This window comes from Paroedura picta, chromosome 7 (genome assembly GCF_049243985.1).
Source record: "Paroedura picta isolate Pp20150507F chromosome 7, Ppicta_v3.0, whole genome shotgun sequence".
In the NCBI taxonomy this organism is placed as follows: Eukaryota; Metazoa; Chordata; class Lepidosauria; order Squamata; family Gekkonidae; genus Paroedura; species Paroedura picta.
This window is the reverse complement of record NC_135375.1, coordinates 93,598,284-93,621,784: the sequence shown is the minus strand read 5'-3', so window position 1 is coordinate 93,621,784 and position 23,501 is coordinate 93,598,284. Positions and strand designations below refer to the sequence as shown.

At 43.9% G+C, this 23,501-nt stretch overlaps 2 protein-coding genes across 14 annotated transcripts in view; both read right to left on the bottom strand.

Moving 5' to 3' along the window:
• The window catches only part of NRG1 (neuregulin 1), a 680,406-nt gene that overhangs the window by 126,374 nt on the left and 530,531 nt on the right, over positions 1-23,501 (bottom strand). For 3 of the 13 annotated variants that reach the window (XM_077345428.1, XM_077345427.1, XM_077345429.1), the window contains exon 1: positions 3,833-4,481. The exons of the other annotated variants lie outside the window; for them this stretch is intronic. In XM_077345428.1, the coding sequence (XP_077201543.1) occupies positions 3,833-4,481 (649 nt within the window). Of the gene's footprint in view, positions 1-3,832; positions 4,482-23,501 lie in introns of those variants that run through there. 13 annotated transcript variants of the gene reach the window in all.
• LOC143841295 (uncharacterized) lies at positions 4,880-5,305 on the bottom strand. The gene has a single exon (XM_077345431.1). It carries the CDS (start codon positions 5,077-5,079, stop codon positions 4,882-4,884), a length of 198 nt encoding a protein of 65 aa, XP_077201546.1. The 5' UTR covers positions 5,080-5,305; the 3' UTR covers positions 4,880-4,881.

The window sequence follows — 23,501 nt, the reverse complement described above, 5'->3', positions numbered from 1 at the left end:
GTTTTTTCGAAGGCTGAAGAATGTTTAATGGATTTCTCAATGGTAAAAGAGTTGAGAAAGGCTGGTCTATGCCCTTCCTGATTCAGGAGCATGAGCATCTAATTACTTATGGTTTTGCATTACCCATTCCTTGCTAAAAATGAGAGAAACGCATTCTGGAAGAGCCTGTTGTGGACTCATAGCACACAAGGAAACAAAGAGCCATCACAATCCTGGCAGGGGAAGCCACCACCAGATTTCTGGAACATCAGAATCCAGCAATCAATATCTCTGCTACAAATATAATAATGCAGGAACATCTTCCTGCCTCCAACAGAGAGGAAAAAGCAGGGAATATGTTTAAGATACGGTATAGTTAAACACAAAATAGCAGTGATTACAGAAACCACAGCAGCATTGTGAACATAACTATTACAGTAATTGAAGCGCTGCTGCAGGTTTGTATGAAAAGCACTTTTTCACCCCAATATGATTAGCATTCATAAGGCTGGTGCATCTCTGAAGAAAAATGATATGTTAGGGTAAAATATAATATAGATCATTCATATATAGATACACAAACATGCATGAAATTCTGAAATCTATTACAAATATGTCATGTGGACGAATGCATAAAATGCTGTATTGTTTTGCTGTTGCAGAAAGGTGACATTTAATTTTAAATGGCCAGACATGTGGAAGGAGAAGGGACTATTTCTATATTGATAAAGTACAAAATATACGGTGCTTAAAAGGCAGGCAAGTTCTTCAGAGCAACACAGAAGGGACAATTACCAGGATTGCCTCTCTCCCAGACTCCAGCACAGTGAAGAATCAATTAGCCCTTGTCAGACTATGACCTTGAAGGATATAGTCCCGAACAGAATGTGCTGAGCTAGATAGAAAGCAGAGAAGGAAAATGGGATTCTGAAACCAAGGGGAAAAGTCCTGTTCAGAAATGACATGACACTCTCAGGCTAGGAACTAGGACAGTGCATACCCAGCTCTGAAGAAACGCTAGTCTGAAGCAGGGGAAGTCAAACTGCGGCCCTCCAGACGTCCATGGACTACAATTCCCACGAGCCCCTGCCAGCGAATGCTGGCAGGGGCTCATGGGAATTGCAGTCCATGGACATCTGGAGGGCCGCAGTTTGACTACCCCTGGTCTGAAGGCTCAACCTCTTCCGAATAATATATGTACTGACTTTAGGTAATACACACAAGTAGGATTATTCCGATTCATCAATATTGTCATGCACAAGATAAAGCAGGACGCTGCACTAGCAAACTTGTCCTTTTGCTGTTTGGAACTTTTTGGCAGCTGGTGTGCAGAATCCCCCTGCTGATTCTATAGCTGCTCAAAGCTTGAAAACTTGCCTTAGTTAGGCTGCTAGTGGCTTAGGTTCAAAGGGCTGAATGAAAACAAAATCACTGATAAAGCCTTCTCCCCTGTATGCAATCCAGGTGTGTGAGCTTTTTAAAGTTCCAGTCTTGGGCTATACAAAAAACTAAATTTGCTGATCCTCCCCCGCCTTATTTCCCTGAGCATGAACTGGACAGAACGCAGATCCTTAAAATTTTGCTGCTAGCTTCCTAAGGGCCATTCTCTTTTCCTTTTTACAACCCCACCGGGTGGGTCGCACAGGTGGTCGACCTATGAGCCGGTTCTCGTCTGTGGCCATTTTAAAGGATCAAAGGAAGGCTGTCTTCAAGAACCTCAAGAGCTTTTGTACAGCTCTTACTTTGCCATGTCATCCCCCAAGAGAAAGGACCGTCTGCAGTTATTCAGTTTGCCAGCTGCAGGAGGGTAGAGAACACATTAAAAAAAATGCTGCAGATACCACGTCCAAAAAAGACGAGGAGGAGAAGGAGGAAGAGGAAGAAACTCTTTTACCAATTGCTTTTAGAAGGAAAAAGAAATCATAGTTACGATCACCTGTGTAGGACTAATAAGGGCGGTATCAGTAAGTCAGTGGCAATGTCCTGATCTTCACCGCAGCAATCGAGCTATCAAAGGACAGCTCACCCAACAATCAGTCCTTTACTTGACAAGAGTATTAACCCCAGGCACACTGCTCACAACTCAACATTTCACCATGTATTCCAAAGGCAAATGAGAACCTGAAGAATTGCAAGATTCCTTTCCAATCACCTGGGAGTATGACTCATACTGAAGCTATTAGAAAACTGGGTTAGATCCACAGCTGCCTCAGTGACTTGGTGGAAAGTGGGTGTAGCTGCACTGTTGGCAGGGGGGGGGGGAGGTTGCTTCTCTACACAAGCCATAGTCTGCTGGCACATTGGGACTGCATCTGAAAGATGCTGATTCGGCAGGAAGACCCACGGAGCAAAGTGGGACTTACCTCAGGCTGCAGAACCCTTCTGCAAGTGACCTGCCTGCTAAAACCCAGTAACAAACGAGGAGGCAGATCTTGCTCCATTTGACGCTGATCTACTCCACATATATATATTAAATAAGATCAAATACAGAATGCTGCAGAAATAAGTCCTCTGCCATATTTTGTCCACTGGGCGATGGGGAGGGGGGGAAAGGGGAGAACACAGCAGTCTTGTTACAACTCAAGTAAACAAATCGAGGAAGTGGCTGGCTTTGGCCACTGCAGATCTCTGTTGCAAATTATGGGTTTGTCTCCCAAACACGCCCCCTTTGCCTATATCAGAGCAGCTCTTAGACTGTCAATCAGAGCTGCCTAGTTTTGACACAAGCTTTTAAAAAATGCTGACAATTTTTCAGAATGTTCTCTCAAACATTTTGTTAGGTCTTTCTTATGCCTGAAGTTGTTTAGTTAAAGCTGATGAGATGGTAATATTTTGTAGGATTCCTTGTTTGAGAGGTTAAAAAGGAAATGTGGGCTCTGTCATCAAAGACTAAAGCTGCCATGCCGGGCTGTCTTTGTGGGATCCAGGTTTAAGTCAGTGAACGGTGGAGATAATTTGAGTTAATTAGCTGAATATTTTCATTTTTAGCTGGACTGTTTTTTGTTCCCAGCTCTGAGCTCTTGGGGTAGAGCAGTCTGTAAATCTAAAGTTTGGTATCCCTCCAGTGTGTCCAGAGATTAAGTTATTACAGAACCGATACAGAAGCCACATTCTCCAAGTAAAAATGACTCCTGATCCCAGAGAGATTGAACTTGTCTGTAGTTAGTTCATTTTGTGGGAAATGCCCTCTGCATATGACTTGCAGCTCTCTTGTCATCATATATATTTCATAAAGGAATTAACATTGCTGATCCATGATACGCTTTTGCCCCATTTTAGTTCTAAATGCTGCATAAGAACAGACTTGGAGTGAACTTAATAAGGCAACTTTTACCATCACAGATTCGACTACAGTAACCAAGCAAAGAAAGGCAAGCATTTAGAATTATAGCCAAATTACTGCAACATGGCAATAACTTAAGAGAGGGGTGGGTGGGTTTGTGGTGGTTTGTCAGGAATCTAGACCAATCCAAGTTGGGAGGCAGAAATCAGGTACAGGCTGGGCAAGGGAATGGGAAACTAAAAGGGAACCAATGCAACGTTGCAGAAAATTTGTTCCTAAAATGAATTGTTTGGGTTTAATTGCATGTGGAACATCTAGCAACCATCTTATTATTGCTGTAATACTAAGCATCTTGCACCCCCCTCTCCAAGTTTATTTTTCTGAGCTGGGATAAGGGGACAGAGTCATCAGCCAGAGATGAAACAGCTATCTTCAACTATCAGTAAAAATTATGAATGGCCTCATCCCCATGCAACTCACACTGCCCTTAACATGGATTATGGTACCATAATAACTGGTAATAAAGACTGAAGTCTTGGGCGGGATGAAGGGTTACGGACTTATACTTACCAAGTTTTGGCGAAGCTGTTTGGATGTTAGTTTCTGTTTCTTCAGCCAGAGAAGCTGTGGTTCCTCTTTTCAACTCCGGGTCCAGGCTGAGGGGAGGTAAGGAGGGGGCCAAGGAGGGCAGGAAGTTAGACCCTAAAACACTGTTGTGTGGCGAGGATGGAGGAGCTGCCTCGGAGGGAACTGGGAACCCCTCCACCTGCCCTGTCACCTCTGCTTCAACTTCACTGGTAGGTGCTGGGAAGTACGAAGTATGCACCACGGACGGCACCCAGGCGGACAGCGCTGTCGGGTCCGAGGGGGTGACGGGGTCCTGTCCGATCCTGTCGGGGCCGAGGTGGGTGGGAGAGTCGTACTCGAAAATCTTGTCCACAAAGACCCACTTGAGGCCGGCAATACAGAGGCACAGGCTGATCAGGCAAGCCAAAATGGGGGCGATGCAGATTTTCTCAGAGTTCAGGCAGCTTTTCAGTTGTTCTGCTTCCAGGCAGACGCAGCAAGCGGCAGCCAGGCCTGAGATCCCTTGCGCCCCCCCTGCCTCCCCTCTTGGAGTCTCTGGCACATCTTCCTCAGCAGGGAGCCCCTCGAGCGAGGCAGTGGGGCTCAGCTGCATCGAGGGACTGGGGAAAGCCTCCAGAGTGGCTTCCGACATAGTGAATCATATATATTTATACCTCAATGGAGCGCTTCTTTAGAAGGCCTTAAACTGGACCCTGGCCCATCCTTTTGCCAAGCAAACCAGCCAGCCAGCCAGGGCAGAGGAAACAGATCCACAGAAATCTTACAGCATCAGAGTACAAGAATCAGAAAAAGAGTTGAAGAGTCTGATCCAAATGAAGGAAGGAAGGAAGGAAGGAAGGGAAGAGGAAAACATCCCCTCAAACAATTTAACAGGAGACACGAAGCATCTCGGAATGATTCAGCTTCTTTCCGGCTTCACTTTTAAATAATTTTTTGTTTATAATCCAGGGCTTCTCAAGCCGCTCAGAATCTTCAGGGAGCCGAAAGGATGGGCCACGGAAATAAACGCTGCAGCCTTGGACGAAATTGCTTTAAGTGGACCAGCAGCCCAGAGGGAAGGGCTGGCTTCTCACCTTGAGCTTCTGAGTCTGGTGGCTGCTCAGGCGGAGGAGGAAGCCGCCGTCATGCAGTAGGAGCAAAAGGAAAACCAGTGAGGAGGGGAGCAGCGGCGGCGGCAGCGGCGGCAGGAGCAGCAGCAGCAGCAGCAGCAGGGACAGTAGCAACAGCATCCTGTTGTGCACGAGCGCCGGCAGAAAGAGGCTGAATCATTACAGAGCAGCAGGTGCCTGTGCTCGGAGCATCCCTGCAACCAGCATCACTACCGGGAGATCTGAGAGAAAGGGAACGGCAACTCTCTCCTCTCAGTTCTCGCTGTCTCCTGTTTCATGGTCCCTCGTCAGTACTTTAGCGCCTGCCTGCCTGCCTGCCTTCCTTCCCTCAGCTCTTCTGGTGAACAGATTCCCTCCTCTCCTTTCTCTCTCTCTCTCTCTCTCCCATCCTCCACCCCACCCCACCCCACCCCACCCCTCTGCAGGGCTGGTCTGAGTGAAATCAGCACACCCAGCGACACTGGACTGCCAGCGACTTCCTAGATTATCCAATTAGGGAGATAGAGACTATAAAATCAAACAGAGGCATGGAGGAGCCAGTTTCTCTCTCTCTCTCTCTCTCTCTCTCATTCTCTTTCTCCCACTGTGTGGTCATGAAAGGATGCCAATCGATCAGAGCAATCTAACAAAGCTGCAATGAGGACGAGGGCGGGGAAGGTTGTAGGTGGCAGCCTGATGGGCTGGACCTGAAGCGAAGGCTGTCGGATATCCGATCCCTCCCAAGGGACGCAGGCCTTTCAGCTTGAGTTTCTGCCTGCCTGCTACCTACAGATCGAGTTTGCCTCCCTGCCGTCCTAGAAATATGCATGCATCAGAACTGCAGTGTAAGGAGGGTTGTTTTGTTTTGTTTAACAAAGGTCCAACTTTGGACAAACTTGCGTTTCAGATAAAATGCCCTTCTGAGCAAGCTATGGTTTTCAGAAACGGCATTTCTAAAACTTCACTATGATGATATTGCTTTTACTTTTGGTGTGCCTGCATGCGCCTGCACGTATGTGAATGCATATACCCTTTGAGTCCTTCATCTAGTTAGAATACCAGAGGATAAGAATCCAGAGATTATATTCAAAGTGGCTAATTTTGGCTGCCTAGCTGTGAAGCCTGGGAAAGAGTTTCTAAAATATAGTTACACTGCCCATACCTAGAGAATAATAACATATTTTATATATTTTAATGAAGATTGGAGTTTTCCTCTTTCAGGCAATATTTTATGCAGTATATAATATTTGGTAGGGTCCTTCCATGACTGGTCTTGGGCTGCAAGAGAATAAATTCATTCATTCACTCACAGCCTTTGAGCCCATCGTTTACACTTTTCTGTCTCTATGCCTATGCATGTATACCTGCCAACGGAGGACATAATTTCACGCATCTGATGAAGTATACCTTGTCCACAAACGCTTACACCATAATAAATCTGTTCCTCTTTAGAGTGCCAAAACCCTTTTTGGTTTTATTGATGGAGTACGCATTTCAGCAAAACACCCCATGCTACCTGTTATATAGATTTACAAATAAAACTCATGGTTGATTTCCTAGTGCAGACTGAGTAATGCTTTCTAGACTGTATTTCAAACGGCAGCATTTAAAGTTTAAGAGTCAAAGAATAAGCAATAGAACAATGTGTGCTGATATTCAGAAACCTAATTTCTTAAGCAGTAAAGGAAGCTACACATTATAAACAGCTAAGCTGCAAGCCCATTGGCATGCATACTTCCTGCACCTTGGACAGTGCTGCCTTAGGGTTTCTGGGGTTGTTCAAGGCACCATGGAAGAAGAGGAGTTGGTTTTTATACCCTGCTTTTCATTACCTGAAGGAGTCTCAAAGCAGCTTATGATCGTCTTCCCTTCCTCTCCCCACAACAGACAGGTAAGAAAAAATGCTCCGTGAGAACAGCTCTAACAGGACTGTGACTGGCCCAAGGTCACCCAGCCAGGTGCAGGTGGAGGAGCGGGGAATCAAACGTGGTTCTCCAGATTAGAAGCTGCCACTTTTTACCACTATACTAAACAGGCTCTGGAAAAGGCAGGGCAAATGCATCCAGCGTCCTCCCCCCCCCCCCCCATTCCGTTTTTCATTATCTTGAGTTCTGTGCAAAGTGGTAAGCGTAGTGACGTTGGGGTGATGGGCCCCCTTGCTGGGTTTTTTTTTTTTTTTTGAGGGGGTGAGGAGGCAGCCCTGGCAGCCCTGGTCCTTCTATGATGACCATGTGTGGAGTCGATCAGAAAATGAACTTAGAATAATTGCGCTGGCCAAAACCTTTAACGCCGTGGGATATTTCATGACGAAACACGAGAAAACCCATCATCCTCTGCCTCCGTTTCGGACAGCGGACTTCATTATCCATGGCTTCATATGCTGCCACTTACTGCCCAGGCAACGAGTCTAATAACAAAACCGAATCTGACCAGGGCACCATTTTCAGCCTGCAGCTTTTGTGACATTTCACCCATGCAATTATTCCTCAGGGCCCCCCATATCTCCAGCTATTAACTCGAAAGGTATAAAAATCCCACGCCCAAACCCCTTCAAACTGCACTGCCCTGTTTCAATTTCAGGTGGACTGTATCTGAGCAGACTTTGGATCCTTACAATGAATCCACCTCAAACCCCCCCCCCCCCATTTCTTTAACCCTTCCTTGAGCAAACCACAGTGGCAGCCCTGAATTTGACTACAGCATTGTTCATGCCAATAAAGGTTTTCCGAATCCGACGATAGCATTCTATCTTCGCTCAAGATGGGGATAAAAAGAAGCACCAGGAGCCTGAACTCCATATCTTCCCTTGCTTTCAGAGCACTTCTGTTCTTTGCCTTCAGTGAAAAATTCAATTGCAGCGTCCCCCCCTCCTTTTTCTTTTTTATTGCTCGGTTTTGGATACGCATTGCACAAAAGGAAAGCCAGAGCCTGGTTGGGGAAATGTAAGTAACATTTGCATAAAGCAGATTTATTGGCACAGCGGGAGCTCCTTTGGAGATTTCTGCTGTCCAATGTGTCAATATGTAGCCCTGCAAATGTTAGGCTGGAACCCTTAATCAACAGCTCCTTGAGACTGAGCACGGCTTCCCCTTCTTGGGCACCGCTGAGCCTACAAGCTTCAATCAAGAGACGCTGGGGAGGAATCTGGTTAATTCCGATAATCCATTCACTCCGATGGCAGCCTCTCACAATACCAGGCAATGAAATCCCTTCTGCTCCACACAAAATGCGCCTAATGACTAAAGTGGCAGGAAGGAAAATCATGCAAAAGTTAAAGGTCAAGGTAAAGGTATCCCCTGTGCAAGCACCGGGTCATGTCTGACCCTTGGGATGACGCCCTCTAGTGTTTCCTTGGCAGACTCAATACGGGGTGGTTTGCCAGTGCCTTCCCCAGTCATTATAGTTTACCCCCCAGCAAGCAAGCTGGGTCCTCATTTTACCGACCTCGGAAGGACGGAAGGCTGAGTCGACCTTGAGCCGGCTGCTGGGATTGAACTCCCAGACTCATGGGCAGAGCATGTCTGCTGGCGTAACGCTCTGCGCCACAAGAGGCTCTTATACAAGGGGATTCCAAAAACCCTTGCGGTAGAAATGGAGTCAAAAGGGTCTACATAAGATAACTTTACATGGTTTTTAAATGTCTTTAGAATATAATAATATTAATAATAAGGAATGTTACTTTATTGTACACCACTTTTTACTAACCGGAGGAGTCTCAAAGTGGCTTACAATCACGTTCCCTTCCTCTCCTCACAACTGACACCTTGTGAGGTAGGTGAGGCTGAGAGAGCTCTGACAGAAATGTGATTGGGTCAAAGTCACCCAGCTGGCTGCATGTGAAGGAGTGGGGAATCACAGCTGGTTCTCCAGATGAGAGGCTGCCACTCTCAACCAATACACCAAGCTGGCTGTCAACTCCCCCTCCCTTCCAAGTACACTACCTTTTAAATCTCCATCTGAAATAGGAGAACCCTCCCACCCACTCCCTCTGCAGCTGATTTTTCCCCAGGTTGGAACCCATCAGCTTTCCCACTCAGTCTCATTCCCCTCCTTATTGCAAAGACCCATCCCCCATGGCAGGCTTTCTTAACCAGTGTTTTGTGAAACCCTGGAGTTTCTTGAAGGGCCTGGAAGGGTTTCCCGAATGGGTGGGAGTTAAGCTAATTTTTTATATATTTTAAAAATGTGTAAAACATTTATCAAGTTATGTGACCATGTTGTTGTCAGTTGCAAAGTCGTGTCCGACCCATCGCGATCCCATGGACAATGGTCCTCCAGGCCTTCCTGTCCTCTACCATTTCCCAGAGTCCATTTAAGCTTGCACCGACTGCTTCAGTGACTCCATCAATCCACCTCATTCTCTGTCGTCCCCTTCTTCTTTTGCCCTCGATCGCTCCCAACATTAGGCTCTTCTCCAGGGAGTCCTTCCTTCTCATGAGGTGGCCAAAGTATTTGAAAGTATTTGACCATATTGACACTCCCCGAATGTCTAATGATGGGTTGGTAGGAGTGGGAAGGAGCATGTACACAGTTATGCTTCCCAACCGCATTCTGCCTGACTGTGCCATGTCTGGGGGTTCTTGACACCTGAGGAACATTTTAGGGATTACTCAAAGGTAAAAAAGTTGAGAAAGGCTGCCACACGGTATTTGTGCATGCAGGTCCCCCAATCCCTTGCATCTCCTTCCTGAGTCCCCCACCTCCCTTTTACATCAAACAGAAAAGGTGGCGGCCCCCGAACCATCTGCCCTCCATGCCTGGAGGTGATGAGCAGCCCGCTAAAATGCCTGAACTGAACTGGCCCAGAAGCACTGAACAGCAAGGAAGGGAGAGCAAACAATACGGAGGCAGTGAGCAGGGGACCCATCACTACTTCTTTCCCCATTTAAAAGGGTAACGTCTGGGACAAGTGCCGGAAAATCTAATCTCCGGATCTGGTCGCAAGTTATAATTGCAGCAGAAATAATTACACTTATCTTCTGAAAAGTTCACAGTTCTAACTGTAGTGTTTTCACGTCGTTATTTTCAAGCGGGAGCATGATAAAGGTCAGGCTTCAGCTCCCTCAGAGCCCTGCAAGATGATTTGTGATAGAAAAACAGGCGTATGCAGGAGATGACACCGAAGGTCATGTTTGCTGCAGGATGCTTCCCATCTGACATTGAACACAGCCCCCATTTCAGGGACCCTTCTCCTGCCAAAGCATCTGCTGCATTGTGCCTTCCTCAGATTTTGGGCAGCCAAGAGCTATGGAGCCTTTCTCCATCCCCCTACTCTTAGAGAACTGAGAATTCAGTAGACAAACATCCAGCCCTGAATTCTGAAGTGGAACCTCATAACAACTAGATGCTGTAAAAGTCAAAATGGCGCTCGTATTCTTCACACAGAATACATTAAGCGAATTAGCTTAGATATATAGCATTTGCTTATGTTTTAGTCCTGCCCTCTGTCCTGAGAAATTGGAACCTGAAGGCACAGAAAGCCATAACAGAGGAGAAAGAAGAAAACGGAGGGTGTGGTGAATATAAAAAGGAAGGTTAATTGGCTGTTAGCATGAACTGAATGGTCACAGTGGCTAGGGAAGAGAAATATGAAACCATCTAGGCATGAATCCTACAACCTCTACTGCTGAGCCATTGAATTCACTTACAGAGGAGGTATTGATAGCTTTAAAAAAGGGGTTAGAGAGATTCATGGAGGATAAGCCATCAGCAGCTACCAGGCATGGTGACTGAGGGGGACCACCAATAGTCAGTGGCACAAATTCTGAATCCCAGAGCCAGGAGGCAACAACAGGGGAAGGCCCTGGCTTCTATGCCGTGTTGTTGGCTATCCAGGGGAACTGGTTGGCCATTGGGTGATAAAGGATACTGGATGCTGAACTAGATGGACTATTGGTCAGATCCAGTAGGGCTCTACTTACATTCTTAACCTTGCTACTGGATGTTGCTTCAGCCACTTTCTGGTACATACAGACACCAGCAGACAGTATACTAACTAAGCCAAGGGCTATAAACTTTATTTTTTAACACAAATGTTCAAAACGTTCAACATTATGCAGTAGATATCAGATTTTATCGTTTCACAGTGCACCTGTGGAAGCGTCTGTTGTTTCCTCTGGTGCCTTCTCCCTTCCATCATAGAGTATGTGTTTGTGTGCTTTGGCCATCCCATCTGGTGCCTGTGTGTGTCTGTGAGTCTGGTGCCCTCTCCTTACCTTCATACAGCATTTGTGTGCGTGTTTGTGTGGCTAGCGCCTGTTGTATTCCTGAGTACAATGGGCTTTGCCCCTAGTCATTAATATGCTACAAAGAACCACTGTGTTGCCTCAGCAAAGTCTTTTTTAACATGCTCATCCAAACAAAGTTTAAACAGACTGCCAAACTTAGATCGGATCTTCAGTCATGGCAGCTCTCCACCAGGCCTAACAGGAATTCAGAGTCAAGCGCTACTCAAGACTGAGCCTTTGAACCCAGTGGCAATCATTTGCATGAATATTTCCAGGACTACAGCATGGGTGGGGCCAGTGGATGCAATCCGCACAGGAACACACATGACATTGTATCAGACTGTTGGTCCATCAGTATTGTCTACTCAGACTGGTTGGCACCTCAGGCTGAGATTTCAGGCTGATGGCGTTAACTGAAGAGGTGGGAGACTGCACCTGGGACTCTCGGCATGCAAAGTAGATGGTCTGCCATTGAGTCACAGCCCTTCCACCCACTGTACTAATCTGCCCTACCTGTTGGTTATGATGAAATCATGGGTTTTCCATTCATTTCTCTCAAGAATCTCTTGAAAATATGGCAGACATGCCCTAGAACGGGGGTAGCCAAACGGTGGCTCTCCAGATGTCCATGGGCTACAATTACCTTGAGCCCATTGTATTTCATGGACATCTGGAGAGCCATTGTTTGACCACCTCTGCCCTAGAATAACCAGTCCTGTTAGCAATCAGTTTGAATAGGGGCTGATGCCTCCAGGCCTTGACGATCTGATTGCATGAGTCACACCTAGAATGAGATCCTACACACGGTGACTATTGGATTATTTTTTTTCCTGTTCAAGTTTGCTAACTGAAGAGAAACTAGCACATCTGAGGAGACCCAGAGAGTCCTTCCCTCTGAATCACCACAGTTGCCCCTGCCTATTTTAAGATAGCGGGGAGCATGGATTACAGGGTCGGTGAGACAAGATTCTATCCTAGAAGCCATGCCTGTATCCCATGCCTACTTTCTGCAAAGCTGCAAGAGAACATCTAGCTGAGATTGTACCTTCAGGTGGTAGCCTAATACTCTTAGCTTGGTTGCTGGTTTGCAACCCTATTCATACATATTGCAATATGTATGGATCTTAGAGAAGCTTGCCAATCTGGTAATCTCTAAAATGCCCCAGCTCTTTGGGGGGGCTGTTTTGCTCTGGCGCACAATCCTGGCTACTCTCCTGGCATTGTTCTATAGCTGAGCTTGCAATTCAAATTGCAGTCAACAGGGAAATGTATTCAGTTTCTACCTATTTAGGAATATTGTCTGCATCTGGACAGGATCTATGCCAGCCTTTTAAAATAATAAATCCACAAAATATTTTCAAGCCCATCCGTCCATAGGTGTTAACCATTTGTACAATATCAACTAGCTAAGGGGGAAAGAATAAACTCTTTCAGTTTACAAAAGCCTCCTCAAGGTAATTCTTATGGGAAAATGGGCTTATCCCGTCCATCCCTCAGAGCTGCCTTAAAAAACAACACTACCTCTGTGTATTTCCCCATCTCAGTCCCTGCGGTGTTATAGATCATTTGAGCTGATTTTGTTCTGACTTGCTTTGGCTTTGCTAACATCAATCTGGTATTGAACGGAATGGAACGGAATAGAGCAAGGCAGAGGCCATCTTGCTAGCGACATAAAGCAGAAACTACTCCCAGAGACTGTGATTGACTGCAGCCTCAGACCCACGGATTCAGCTTAAAGCACAACTCTGTCCTTGAGTTGTACACGGTAAAACTGCCACTAATTCACAACACTGACATTCAGTGCAGCCAGCAATCATTATCAAATAGGGTTAATAAATCCATGTGATTGCATATATGTATATATGTACGTATATAATAAGAAGGAGTTATAATTTGATTTTTAGGGTTGCGAATGTTTAGGAATAATTTTTTTTAATTATAAGGAAACCCAAAGCATTGGATGTGCTTGCTTGTCTGGAGAGTATTGCTACTCAATAAAGACCCCAAGCAGGCAAGTATTTCATTTCAAGAGCTGCACTGCATTGTATGTCTCTGATTCAACTTATTATCAGTTTCTTTGGCCTGCTTTCTCAACAAGAGTTTCGTGAAATCATGGGGGTTCTTGGTGATCCTGGAAAGGTTGAGAGTATGGGTGAGAGTTAATTTTTGATACATTTTTAAAATTTGTTAAACATTTATTGAATAATATGACCATGTATGGTCATGGCAACTCACACCCCTTCCCAAAGTGGCCAATGATGGGCCTGGAGGGGATGGGAAGGGGAGGGGCCAGGGTGGGTGTACACAGCAATGCTTCCCAATCATATTCTGCACAATTCCACCACTTCTGGGGTTTCTCAAAGCCTGAAGAATGTTTCAGGTGTTTCTGAAAGGTAAAAAAGTCAAGAAAGGCTGCTTTATGGTAAAGAAAATGGAAACATGCATCCTGTTGCTGTCACCACAATGCATAATATTGGTGACCTGGATTATTTTTAAAAGCCCAGGTTTAAACCTAGACATTTTAAAGATTCATTTTGTTTTAAGCTAACATAAAAACACCGGGATTTAGTCAAGATTTCCCCCAGTTTAAATGTAAGCTGTTGCCAAGACTTGAGCAGAAAAGTGATTTGTTATCAATCAGTTGGAAGGCTGATAAAGGGCTTTATGGAGGCTGCCTATGACCCTCATTAGAGACAGCCGTTTTCTGTTGAAGAGGACTGTTCTTCGTGCACACACCATCTTTCTAAACAAAAGCATTTTTTAAAAAGCACCCTCTTGAGAGGAACATTAATCTCAGTTGGCCACCCAGACTTAAACCTGCTTTGGTTTTAAAATTAACACAATTAGTCTTATTCTCACCACTAAGGCTGTCAAATTTTAAATGTCTAGCTACATCTCCTTAAATAAAATCTAGTTTTTTTCCTTAACAGTATTCCTCAGCAACCCAGCAAATTCTGGGGAGCGGCAAAATCTGAGGAGACAAATGCTGCTGTACCACACATGACGTTAGATCAGGGGCCTCCAGTGTGGTGCCTGTAGGAGTCATGGTGTCTACTTGACCCTTTTTTGGTTACCCACATAGGATTTTATACAGTGGGTGGGTAAAACGGGTGGGGTCAAGGGATGCTGTTCCTAGCAACACACATTGCATGAATTTTATAGAAGATGGTTTAATATTTACGTAAATTGGTTCTCTTGAAAAAAACAAAGGTCATAAAAAATAAGGAGTTGCAAGGTTTGGGTTTCTTTAAAAAACAACAACAACAAGGCAATTAAACATGCTCACAGTGCACCAAGAGAACTTTGGTTCCTCATCTCAATCTAGTACTTGGGTTGCAAGCCCCTTAGGGTCAGAGGCAGATACTGATGAAATCGCTAAAACACAAACAAATATGAGCTCATGAAATAAATGTAAATATGATAAGGTTTCTGTTACGAGTACATTCCAAACAATGGTTTAGTTTAGTGGGTGCTAAGTACCTAGAATGACTCCTACAGTTCAATCTTAAATCTTACACCTCTATAAGCAAGGTTCCCAGCTCTGGGGTTGGGAAAACCCTGGAGACTTGGGAGAAGAGCCTAGGTAAGGTAGAGTCTGGGGAGAGCAGGGACCTTGGCAGGTTATCACACCATAGAGTCCACCCTGTATCACAGCAATTTTTCTACAGAAATTGATGTGCGTTTTTGAGATATCAATGGCAATTCTGGGAGATCTCCAAGCCCCACCTGGAGGAGGAGGAAGAGGAGAAGTTGATTTTTATATCCTGCTTTTCTCTACCTTAAGGAGTCTCCAATACGCTTACAACCACCTTCCTTTCCCCAAAGCAATCACGAGGTTAAGTAGGAGGGGCTTGAGGGAGTTCTACTGTAACTGGCCCAAGGTCACTCAGTAGGATTCATGTGGAGGAATGGGGAATCCAATCCAGTTCTCCAGATTAGAGTCTACTGCTCGTAGCTACTATACTGCATTGGCTACCCCATGCTGGAGGTGGGCACCCCTCTTAGAAGTCTGCTACTGTATGGCCTTAGAAGGCTGTAACTGTGCTTACGAATGCACTGTTAGGCTCTTTCCTCACATACCACTAATTAATTACTTGTTTGTAACAAAGAAATACAGTTTGTGTTTGCCTTGCATATGGGGAAACAAAATCACCATTTGCCATTCTGGCTTAAAGGGTAAGCACCAACCATCGTTATCTTAGATTTCACAGAATCCTGTACTTTGCCCCAAATCAAGAAGTAACTATTTACTTATCTGCATGTGGTAAAGGAAGGATGAGGAGTAAGCCTGTGCTCATTCAATTAGAGCCAAACAATGATCTGGAGAGCAATCTTAAGAAGGTCTATTTAGAATCCTACCTAGGTCTATTCAACAGGACTTAGTCCCAGGAGACTGTTCTGAGAATTGCAGGGATGGTGTGATGTCTAAACCAGTTAATGAAAAACTAACTGCCATCCAAAGAAGACTTTCCTGGGAGTAAGCCCCATTGAATATACCTGAGTAGGATTCCGAGTAGATCTGCTTACGATTGCTCTCTTAGGTTTTCATTTTAGCAGAACCGTAAGATTTAACTGGAAAAAGTGCCAAAAACTAGTGGAAATCCAGTACCTGTTTTTTCTTTATATTAATTGCCAGATTAAATGCAAGAAAAACTAGAAGCTCTAGCAATATATCTCAGAAAGGGCAGAAATCTCTGTTCTTCTAGGATTCCAAAGACTTCACATGCAGAAACGGCAGAGAAAGTGGCTGGCCCCAAGCTTTTATAGTTTAAAATTATCCCAATTCTTAAATTCAAGCCACGTCCCACTGATGTGAGTGGCAAAACTCCCATTATTTTAATGGCTCTAGATTGCACCCTAAGTACGGAAATATAATCAAATGCTTAAGAGTTAGTTTGAATCTAGATCTAATTGATGATACTAAATACTTCCAAGAGTCTAGTAGTAGCTTTTTAATAATTTGCACTACCTTGCAAGAAAGGCTTCATTATGTTTTCAATTTTAGTAGCATTCTGTAATTAGGCACATATATCACATCTATTCCTCCAGTCTCTGTCTTTTAAACTCATTAACCATAAAGCCATTAAGCTAATGTGTCAGCTACTTCCACCTAATCCAGCTGTTCTGCATTCCGTGCTTCATCATGCAGTTTGTAAAATGTAGCTTTAAAAAAGACAGATGTGCTGTTAGTTATACTGTCTGGTGCGGCTTCAGCCGTACATGTATGCAGAGGTGTGTGTGTTTGAATGCATGTGCACCTCTGTGTAGTCAGATGCCTCTGCTTAGAATCAGCATGGCGAGAGCATACCACTAAACACCCAAGAATGCTGAGACATCTTCATGCCTTGCTTACGGCAATCATAGCATCATTTCTCATTTCAGCCACATGACCAAGAAAATGCCTGTATCACCATTTCCAGCATTCCACTGAAACGCATTCAAATAACTAAAAGAGAGAATCACTTCCTTGAGTTTTTTTCCTTTTAAAGCCATGTCATTTTGATGCACAGCTATATATATTTTCTTTGAAACTTCATTCAGAAATGCTGTCCGCCACATTTTCTCCACATCTAAATTCTTAGAATCATAGAGTTGGAAGGGACCTCCAGGGTCATCTAGTCCAACCCCCTGCACGATGCAGGAAACTCACAACTACCTGCCCATCCACAGTGACCCTAATCTCATGCCCAGATGATGTCCCCCCAAAAAAACCCCTCACAGTATTAAAAACTGTATTAAAAGAAGTATGTTGTCCAGATCTCATGAGGCAATGTTATCACTTTACTACGCTCTGGTAAGACCTCACTTGGAGTACTGTGTTCAATTTTGGGCACAACTGAAGAAAGACATAGAGAAACTGGACCATGTCCCGAGGAGGGCTACAAAGATGGTGAGGGGTTTGGAAACCAATTTGTATGAGGAAAGGTTGAGGCAGCTTGGTCTGTTTGTTTGTTTGTTTATTTTTAAATTTATATACCGCCGCTCCCCGATAGCTCTTGCGGCAGTTTACACGATAAAACATTAAAATACAATAAAAACCCATAATTTATCCTATTAGACAGTAAAACAATACAACAATAACAACAGGCAGCAGTGGACATCCTCTATAGTCAATTCTAACCCCATCTTGCTCAGCCTGTGTTTCGACAATTCAAGTGTTTTGGCATTCTTATAAAGGGAAAAGGACCATCATTATTGTCTGCAAAATTTCTGAGCAGTTTTCTTTGATATCTTCATTGTCTATTTGAAACCGTTGCACCATTTCTCTAATTATTTAGTGCAGTTTTATTGTGTTGTTGGTTAAATGTATTGCACTGCTTTTATTGCACTGTTAAATTCTTTAATCCCCCTTTAGTCTCGGTGAGAAAGGTGGACTCTACATGAAGCAAATAAATAAATAACTTCCAGAGAATATTGGTAATAGAAGTAAAATCTGTTATACATTGCATCTTTTGCCTCCCTTACTATTGAATGGCCTTAAAGCTCACTTTTTGGAATAAAGAATGTTCTTTATGGGAACAGAGCAACATACTACTTCAATTTGTTGTGTCATGAATGCAGAGAGACCAAAACCTTGACAGCTTTGTAGCATTCATTCATTCAGCCTTGGCAATATACAATAGGGGAACTTCTCCCTTTGGCTGAAATGTAGAACAATACTATAGAAGATTCTCAGATTTTGTAATCTATGGAATTCAGTTCTGTTTTTAAACATTTCATGGACCATGATGTCATTTCCTTCCCCCTCACCAGCCCATGCTGGACAGCCCTATTTCATTAGCTAATTAAGTTTGGCTGCAATTTAGATTCTAGTCACTCTCACCCTTTGATTGGAAGAAACTCTGCACCAGAAACAGAAATGAAATTAATAACTTCTAGGCAGGAGCCAGTAAACGGGAAGGAACCTATGCTGCTCACAGAAATAGTGGAAAACATGTCAGACAAAGCCTGAACGTCCAAAATTCCATTTAAAATTATCATTTGCTGTCACATGAATGTAGAAAGGAATCTGTGTGCCTCATGGTAAAATCCTCTGCACTGGAAAACAGGGCAAAAACCACTTCAATTTTATACTGGTCTCAGGCCTCTGCTGAACTCTCAGTAAGCAGACTTGCTGTTAAAATAAATCTCTTTATTGAAGAAAGTAGTGAACAGAGCATAAGGTGCTTCCTTGCCAGAGCTGAAGGGCAAGTTTAAAAGGATAACTTTTGTTTTTCCTGAGACCCCTTCCCCCAATGTGAAAACAGACATGCTGAACAAAATACCAGGCATGAAAGTTTCGCAGGCAAGGGACCATGCACTAGAACCTGGGCATCACATAGCATTCCTACCCTATGCATATGCAAAGTCAGAGCAATAAAATATATTCTGGGGAAAAAAAGGCCTCTGGTCTGTGGAAAAATACTGGGCAATAAAAGCATACTAACATGTCAAGGTGGGGAACAAGCAAACAGGTAGCATGGCACAACCACAGAAACAGGTGACTAACAAGTGAACAGACAACTCAAAATAAGTATAATGAAGGTATTAGGAGTTGTACTCTTTGGTACCCATCAGCCAATAAAGCATCCTGAGATCTGAGCAACTGGTTCTCAGCCTCTAATCAGCATGTTTTCTGCCCAGAGTTGGCAGCCACTTTGAGGGGAAAACCAATTCCATTTCCTGCCTGTGGAGAGTCCCTGCTCTCATTCCTAGCAAACTGAGAGGAATCCATTTCCATGCTAACTAGATAAATGTAACATGAGCTTACCTGCTGTCCTTGCTCGTATATACCCAGAAGTTCCCTTACGGACTTCAGTCTCTGATACGTTGCACTAGAGATTTCTAACGCCTAACCTTACAAATGTCACAGTTTATCTGGCAGCAAGCAAGCACCTACATTAGCTTCCCAAATGAGCAGCCACGTCCCTGACCCTGAAAAACTGATTCTGCTAGCCAGCTCTGTTACACCTCTTGTATTCATGGTAGGCATATCTATTTCCCTCCAAGTGAAATCCAAAACTGGGTTTTCAGCCTCTACCCAGACAGGTAGATGTCAAAGCTGGCTCTTCTGGACAAAAGGCATCTTCATGTCCCCTTCTACGTGACCAGGCACAGGGTAGTTTTCAGAGTAGGGCAGGATGTTCCTATTAGTCACTGGGACATTGCTCATGCTTGCAAGAAAAGGGTGTTCAGCGGGGAAAAAGAGGTAAAACATGGAGGGCTAGGTCACTCCATATGGGGAACAGTTCTCTCCTAAGCTGCATTTGATGTTATGAATGCTGCAAACAATTCCAAACTAGCTGTGATTAAACGCAAATCTGTGAGTTGAGAGGAAAACTCAACGGCCTTTTTCCTCCCCCGTTTGCTACAATAAGCTTCAAATTACACTGCGCTGTGTATCAGCAAAACAGAAATAGAAACCCCACCAGGTTATTTTAGGGCAACGTGCTGCTGGGCCAGAGTGCCCTTCAGAAGTTCAGTGCCAAGGAGAAAAAAAAAACAACAACCACCACCTTTAATGAACACAGGGGAGGAGGGGGGGGGGAAATCATCTTTTAACTAATCCTGTTTAACAAGCACCGATATTATACCGCAGTTATAGGGGGAGACACAGGCTAATTCAAAACCTGCACCTAGGGTCTAATCAGGGGTAATAATGACTTGCAGCTGTTTCCACTATAGTCCCTTCTCTGACCCCCACCCCCAATGCACCTACCAGCACCTACCAGTACAGGAAGCTCAATACATTCTTTATGTGGAGGCAGGGGTTAGAAAGCCTGCATAAACCGCTTTCCACTGAAATGGTAAGTTATTGTTATTGGCAAAGGTGAGCTTAGGCTGTTGCATTAGGGTGATGAGCTAGACCCAAAGCCTTGCCAAATAGAATAGCTAAGTAATAACAAATAATATTTGAAAAAGCCCATTCTGCGGGGCTAACAGGCAGGGCTCCAAGAGAGCCCAGTAGGCAATCTCAAATTATTCCTGTAGCAATTAACTGATTGTAATAGGCTTGCACATTTCCTTTGATCTAATAATGTGATTAAGTGCAAGGGTATTTATTCAGCAATTTCCAGAAGGCACGTGGTAATTTGGGGCCTGCGTGAGAATGAGTAAAAGCAAGGATCTCTCGCTATATGTTATCTCTTGCTTTTTCAAGAAAGAACTACCTATGGCAGGTAGAAAGGTTGGCCATGGTCATTCCCTGGCATGCCAACAAAAGACATTTCACTGCAGGCACATGTTTCCCATGCTGGCCTTGACATATATCCCATATTTCAGCCTTTTTTTCAGTGGAGAAAGCCCACACACTATATCTTAAGGCGGGATTTCTCAACCAGGGTTTCGTGAAACTCCGGGGTTTCTTAACAGCCCTGGAAGGGTTTCCTGAATGGCTGGGAATTCATTGATTTTTAAATATAGTTTAAAAATAGTTAAACATTTATCGAGAGATATGACCAGGCATGGTGATGTTGACTCTCCCCCCACAATGGAAGGAGTGGGAAGGGGAGGGAACTCAGGTGGGCATATGCACAGCTCAGCTTCGCAACCATATTCTGCAGGATCATGCCAATTCTGGGGTTTCTCAAAGTCTGGAGGATGTTTTAGAGCAGGGGTAGTCAAACTGCGGCCTTCCAGATGTCCATGGACTACAATTCCCAGGAGCCCCTGCCAGCATTCGCTGGCAGGGACTCCTGGGAATTGTAGTCCATGGACATCTGGAGGGCCGCAGTTTGACTACCCCTGTTTTAGAGGTTTCTCAATGGTAATAAGATGAGAAAGGCTGTCCTAGGCATAGAGAATTTTTCCATGATCATACATGGTACCCTCAGGAAGGGATGCCACAGCTCTGAAAGACTGCAGACATACGGAAGAGCGGTAAAAAATATAAACAAACAAATAAATAAATGAGTGAATGAATAAGTAAACAAACAAACAAATAATAAAATAATAAAATAGTTGGAGAAATCTTACAGGGCATCCCAAAAACTTTTTAATGCCAATGCATTAACGTTAATCAACTGAATACGATTCAATCCTCTTAGCTAAAAGGAAAACCCTTTTACACTGCAGCAATTTACAAAAAAAAGGTCGAGTGGGCTTAGACTAGAAGTAGTTTCCAAGGAAGCAAACAGGCTTAGTTCTCAGGTTCTTCTTTTATCTTGCACTTTTTATACAGGCAGTTATTAGCGGTGTACCATAATGGCTGGTGGCATTTCCACAGACTTAATAAGTAGCTCTTTTTCCTGTTGCCCATGTGAATCTGAGACCACGGCAGGAAGATGTGCAGCCTTCCACTCGGATGACGGCTCCGTGTGTCCCATGTGGCCATTGATTACCAGCAACCTCTGTAGCTACAGTCTGACAGCTGACATATACTTTTCCTACAAAAGCCCTTTTACAAGAGAGAGAGAGAGAGAGAGAGAGAGAGAGAGAGAGAGAGAGAGAGAGAGAGAGAGAGAGAGAGAGAGCACTAGCCTGATTGAGACAATTGTTTGCATTAATCCTATTAGGGAACAGGCTGTTTGCTAACAAAGGAAATATATTCCATGCAACAAGAAAGCCAAGAATAACCCCTTAATTTGTTTTATTATAGATGTAAATTCACTCATTTCAACTCTGCCAAGAACTCACACTTAATTGCAGAAGGGTAGCAAAGTAGTACTTTACAGATTTATGGTGGCATATGTGTTTGTGGACTAGAAGAAGAATTAAAAGAAGAGTTGGTTCTTACATGCCGCTTTTCTCTACCCGAAGGAGTCTCAAAGCGGCTTACAGTCGCCTTCCCTTTCCTCTCCCCACAACAGACACCCTGTGAGGGAGGTGAGGCTGAGAGAGTCCTGATATTACTGCTCAGTCAGAACTGCTCTACCAGTGCTGTAGCAAGCCCAAGGTCACCCAGCTGGCTGCATGTAGGGGAGCAGGGAATCAGACCCGGCTTGCCAGATTAAAAGTCCTCACTCCTAACCACTACACCAAGCTGGCTCTTCCTCGAATAAAAACTCTGTTCTGAACTGATTACTTGGAATATTCATATTGTTCTAACACATGCAAATATATATTACTATACATTCAAATATAGTTGCAGGGAAAAAAAAGATAAGAAACAGTGGGGCCAAGAAGCTATACAATTTAAGAAATATGGTCATTCTATGACATTGCTATGAGAAAAAAAACTAAACAAAATAGATGGATGTCATTAAAATGTTGATTGTATTTGTCTTAGTAATTAAAATGATCAGAAAATCCTTCTGCTCATCTCATAAAAATCCAAAGAGCCTAATTCATTATTAAATGGATGCCATATTCACAGAACATGTGTAAAGTAAATATATCTTCAGTTACACCAACTCTTTATATAAAGGTAGATTCGGGGGGGAGCCATTTTGATCTGAAGAAGCAGAACAAAATTTGAGTCCAGTGGCACCTTTAAAACCAATGAAGTTTTATTCTGGTCTTGAGCTTCCGTGCGCACACACACATATCTGAAGGCATGTGCATGAATGCTTATACCCAGAATAAAAATTCTATAAACTCTGACCTAAATTGTCAGTTAAATGTGCCTATTTTATACCCAGAACTGAGACCTAAGTCAGAACATACTGGGTAGTAAACAAAATTATTTCTACAGACTTAGCTGATAAATAACAGATACCATATATTTAGTGGAATTAGAGTTAAATGGGGACTTAATAGGAAAATGCAAGTAATTAAGCACTCCATATGGGCCTATTTACACAACCATGAGGCACACAGAAGCCATAGATAATGCACTGCAGGAACCCCACTGTGTTGGTTCCCAGTCATGTCTTTTGACAGGCATAAAAGGTAAAGGTATCCCCTGTGCAAGCATGTCTGACCCTTGGGGTGATGCCCTCTAGCGTTTTCTTGGCAGACTCAATACAGGGTGGTTTGCCATTCCCTTCCCCAGTCATTACCGTTTTACCCCCCAGCAAGCTGGGTACTCATTTTACCGACTTCGGAAGGATGGAAGGTTGAATCAACCTTGAGCCAGCTGCTGGGATCGAACTCCCAGCCTCATGGTCAGAGCTTCAGACAGCATGTTGGCTGCCTTACCACCCTGTGCCACGATAGGCATATGATTTGGTAAATCTCTGTATTGGGGTCAGATTTGGACAATGCAGTCGAGAACCAAAAAGATTAGGGATAAAATCAATTTTAGGAAAATATAAACAGTTTATTATAAGAGCTCAAATGTTTTAAAACCATAAAAGAACATCTATTTGTCACACATAAGATATCTGTGTATACCAATAATACCAAAAAGTTTAGACCAGTGGTTCTCAACCTTCCTAATGCCACAACCCTTTAATACAGTTCCTCATGTTGTGATGA

Excerpts from the sequence above, each read along its gene's own strand:
- LOC143841295 (XM_077345431.1), bottom strand. The coding sequence starts at position 5,079 with ATGCTGTTGCTACTGTCCCTGCTGCTGCTGCTGCTGCTGCTCCTGCCG.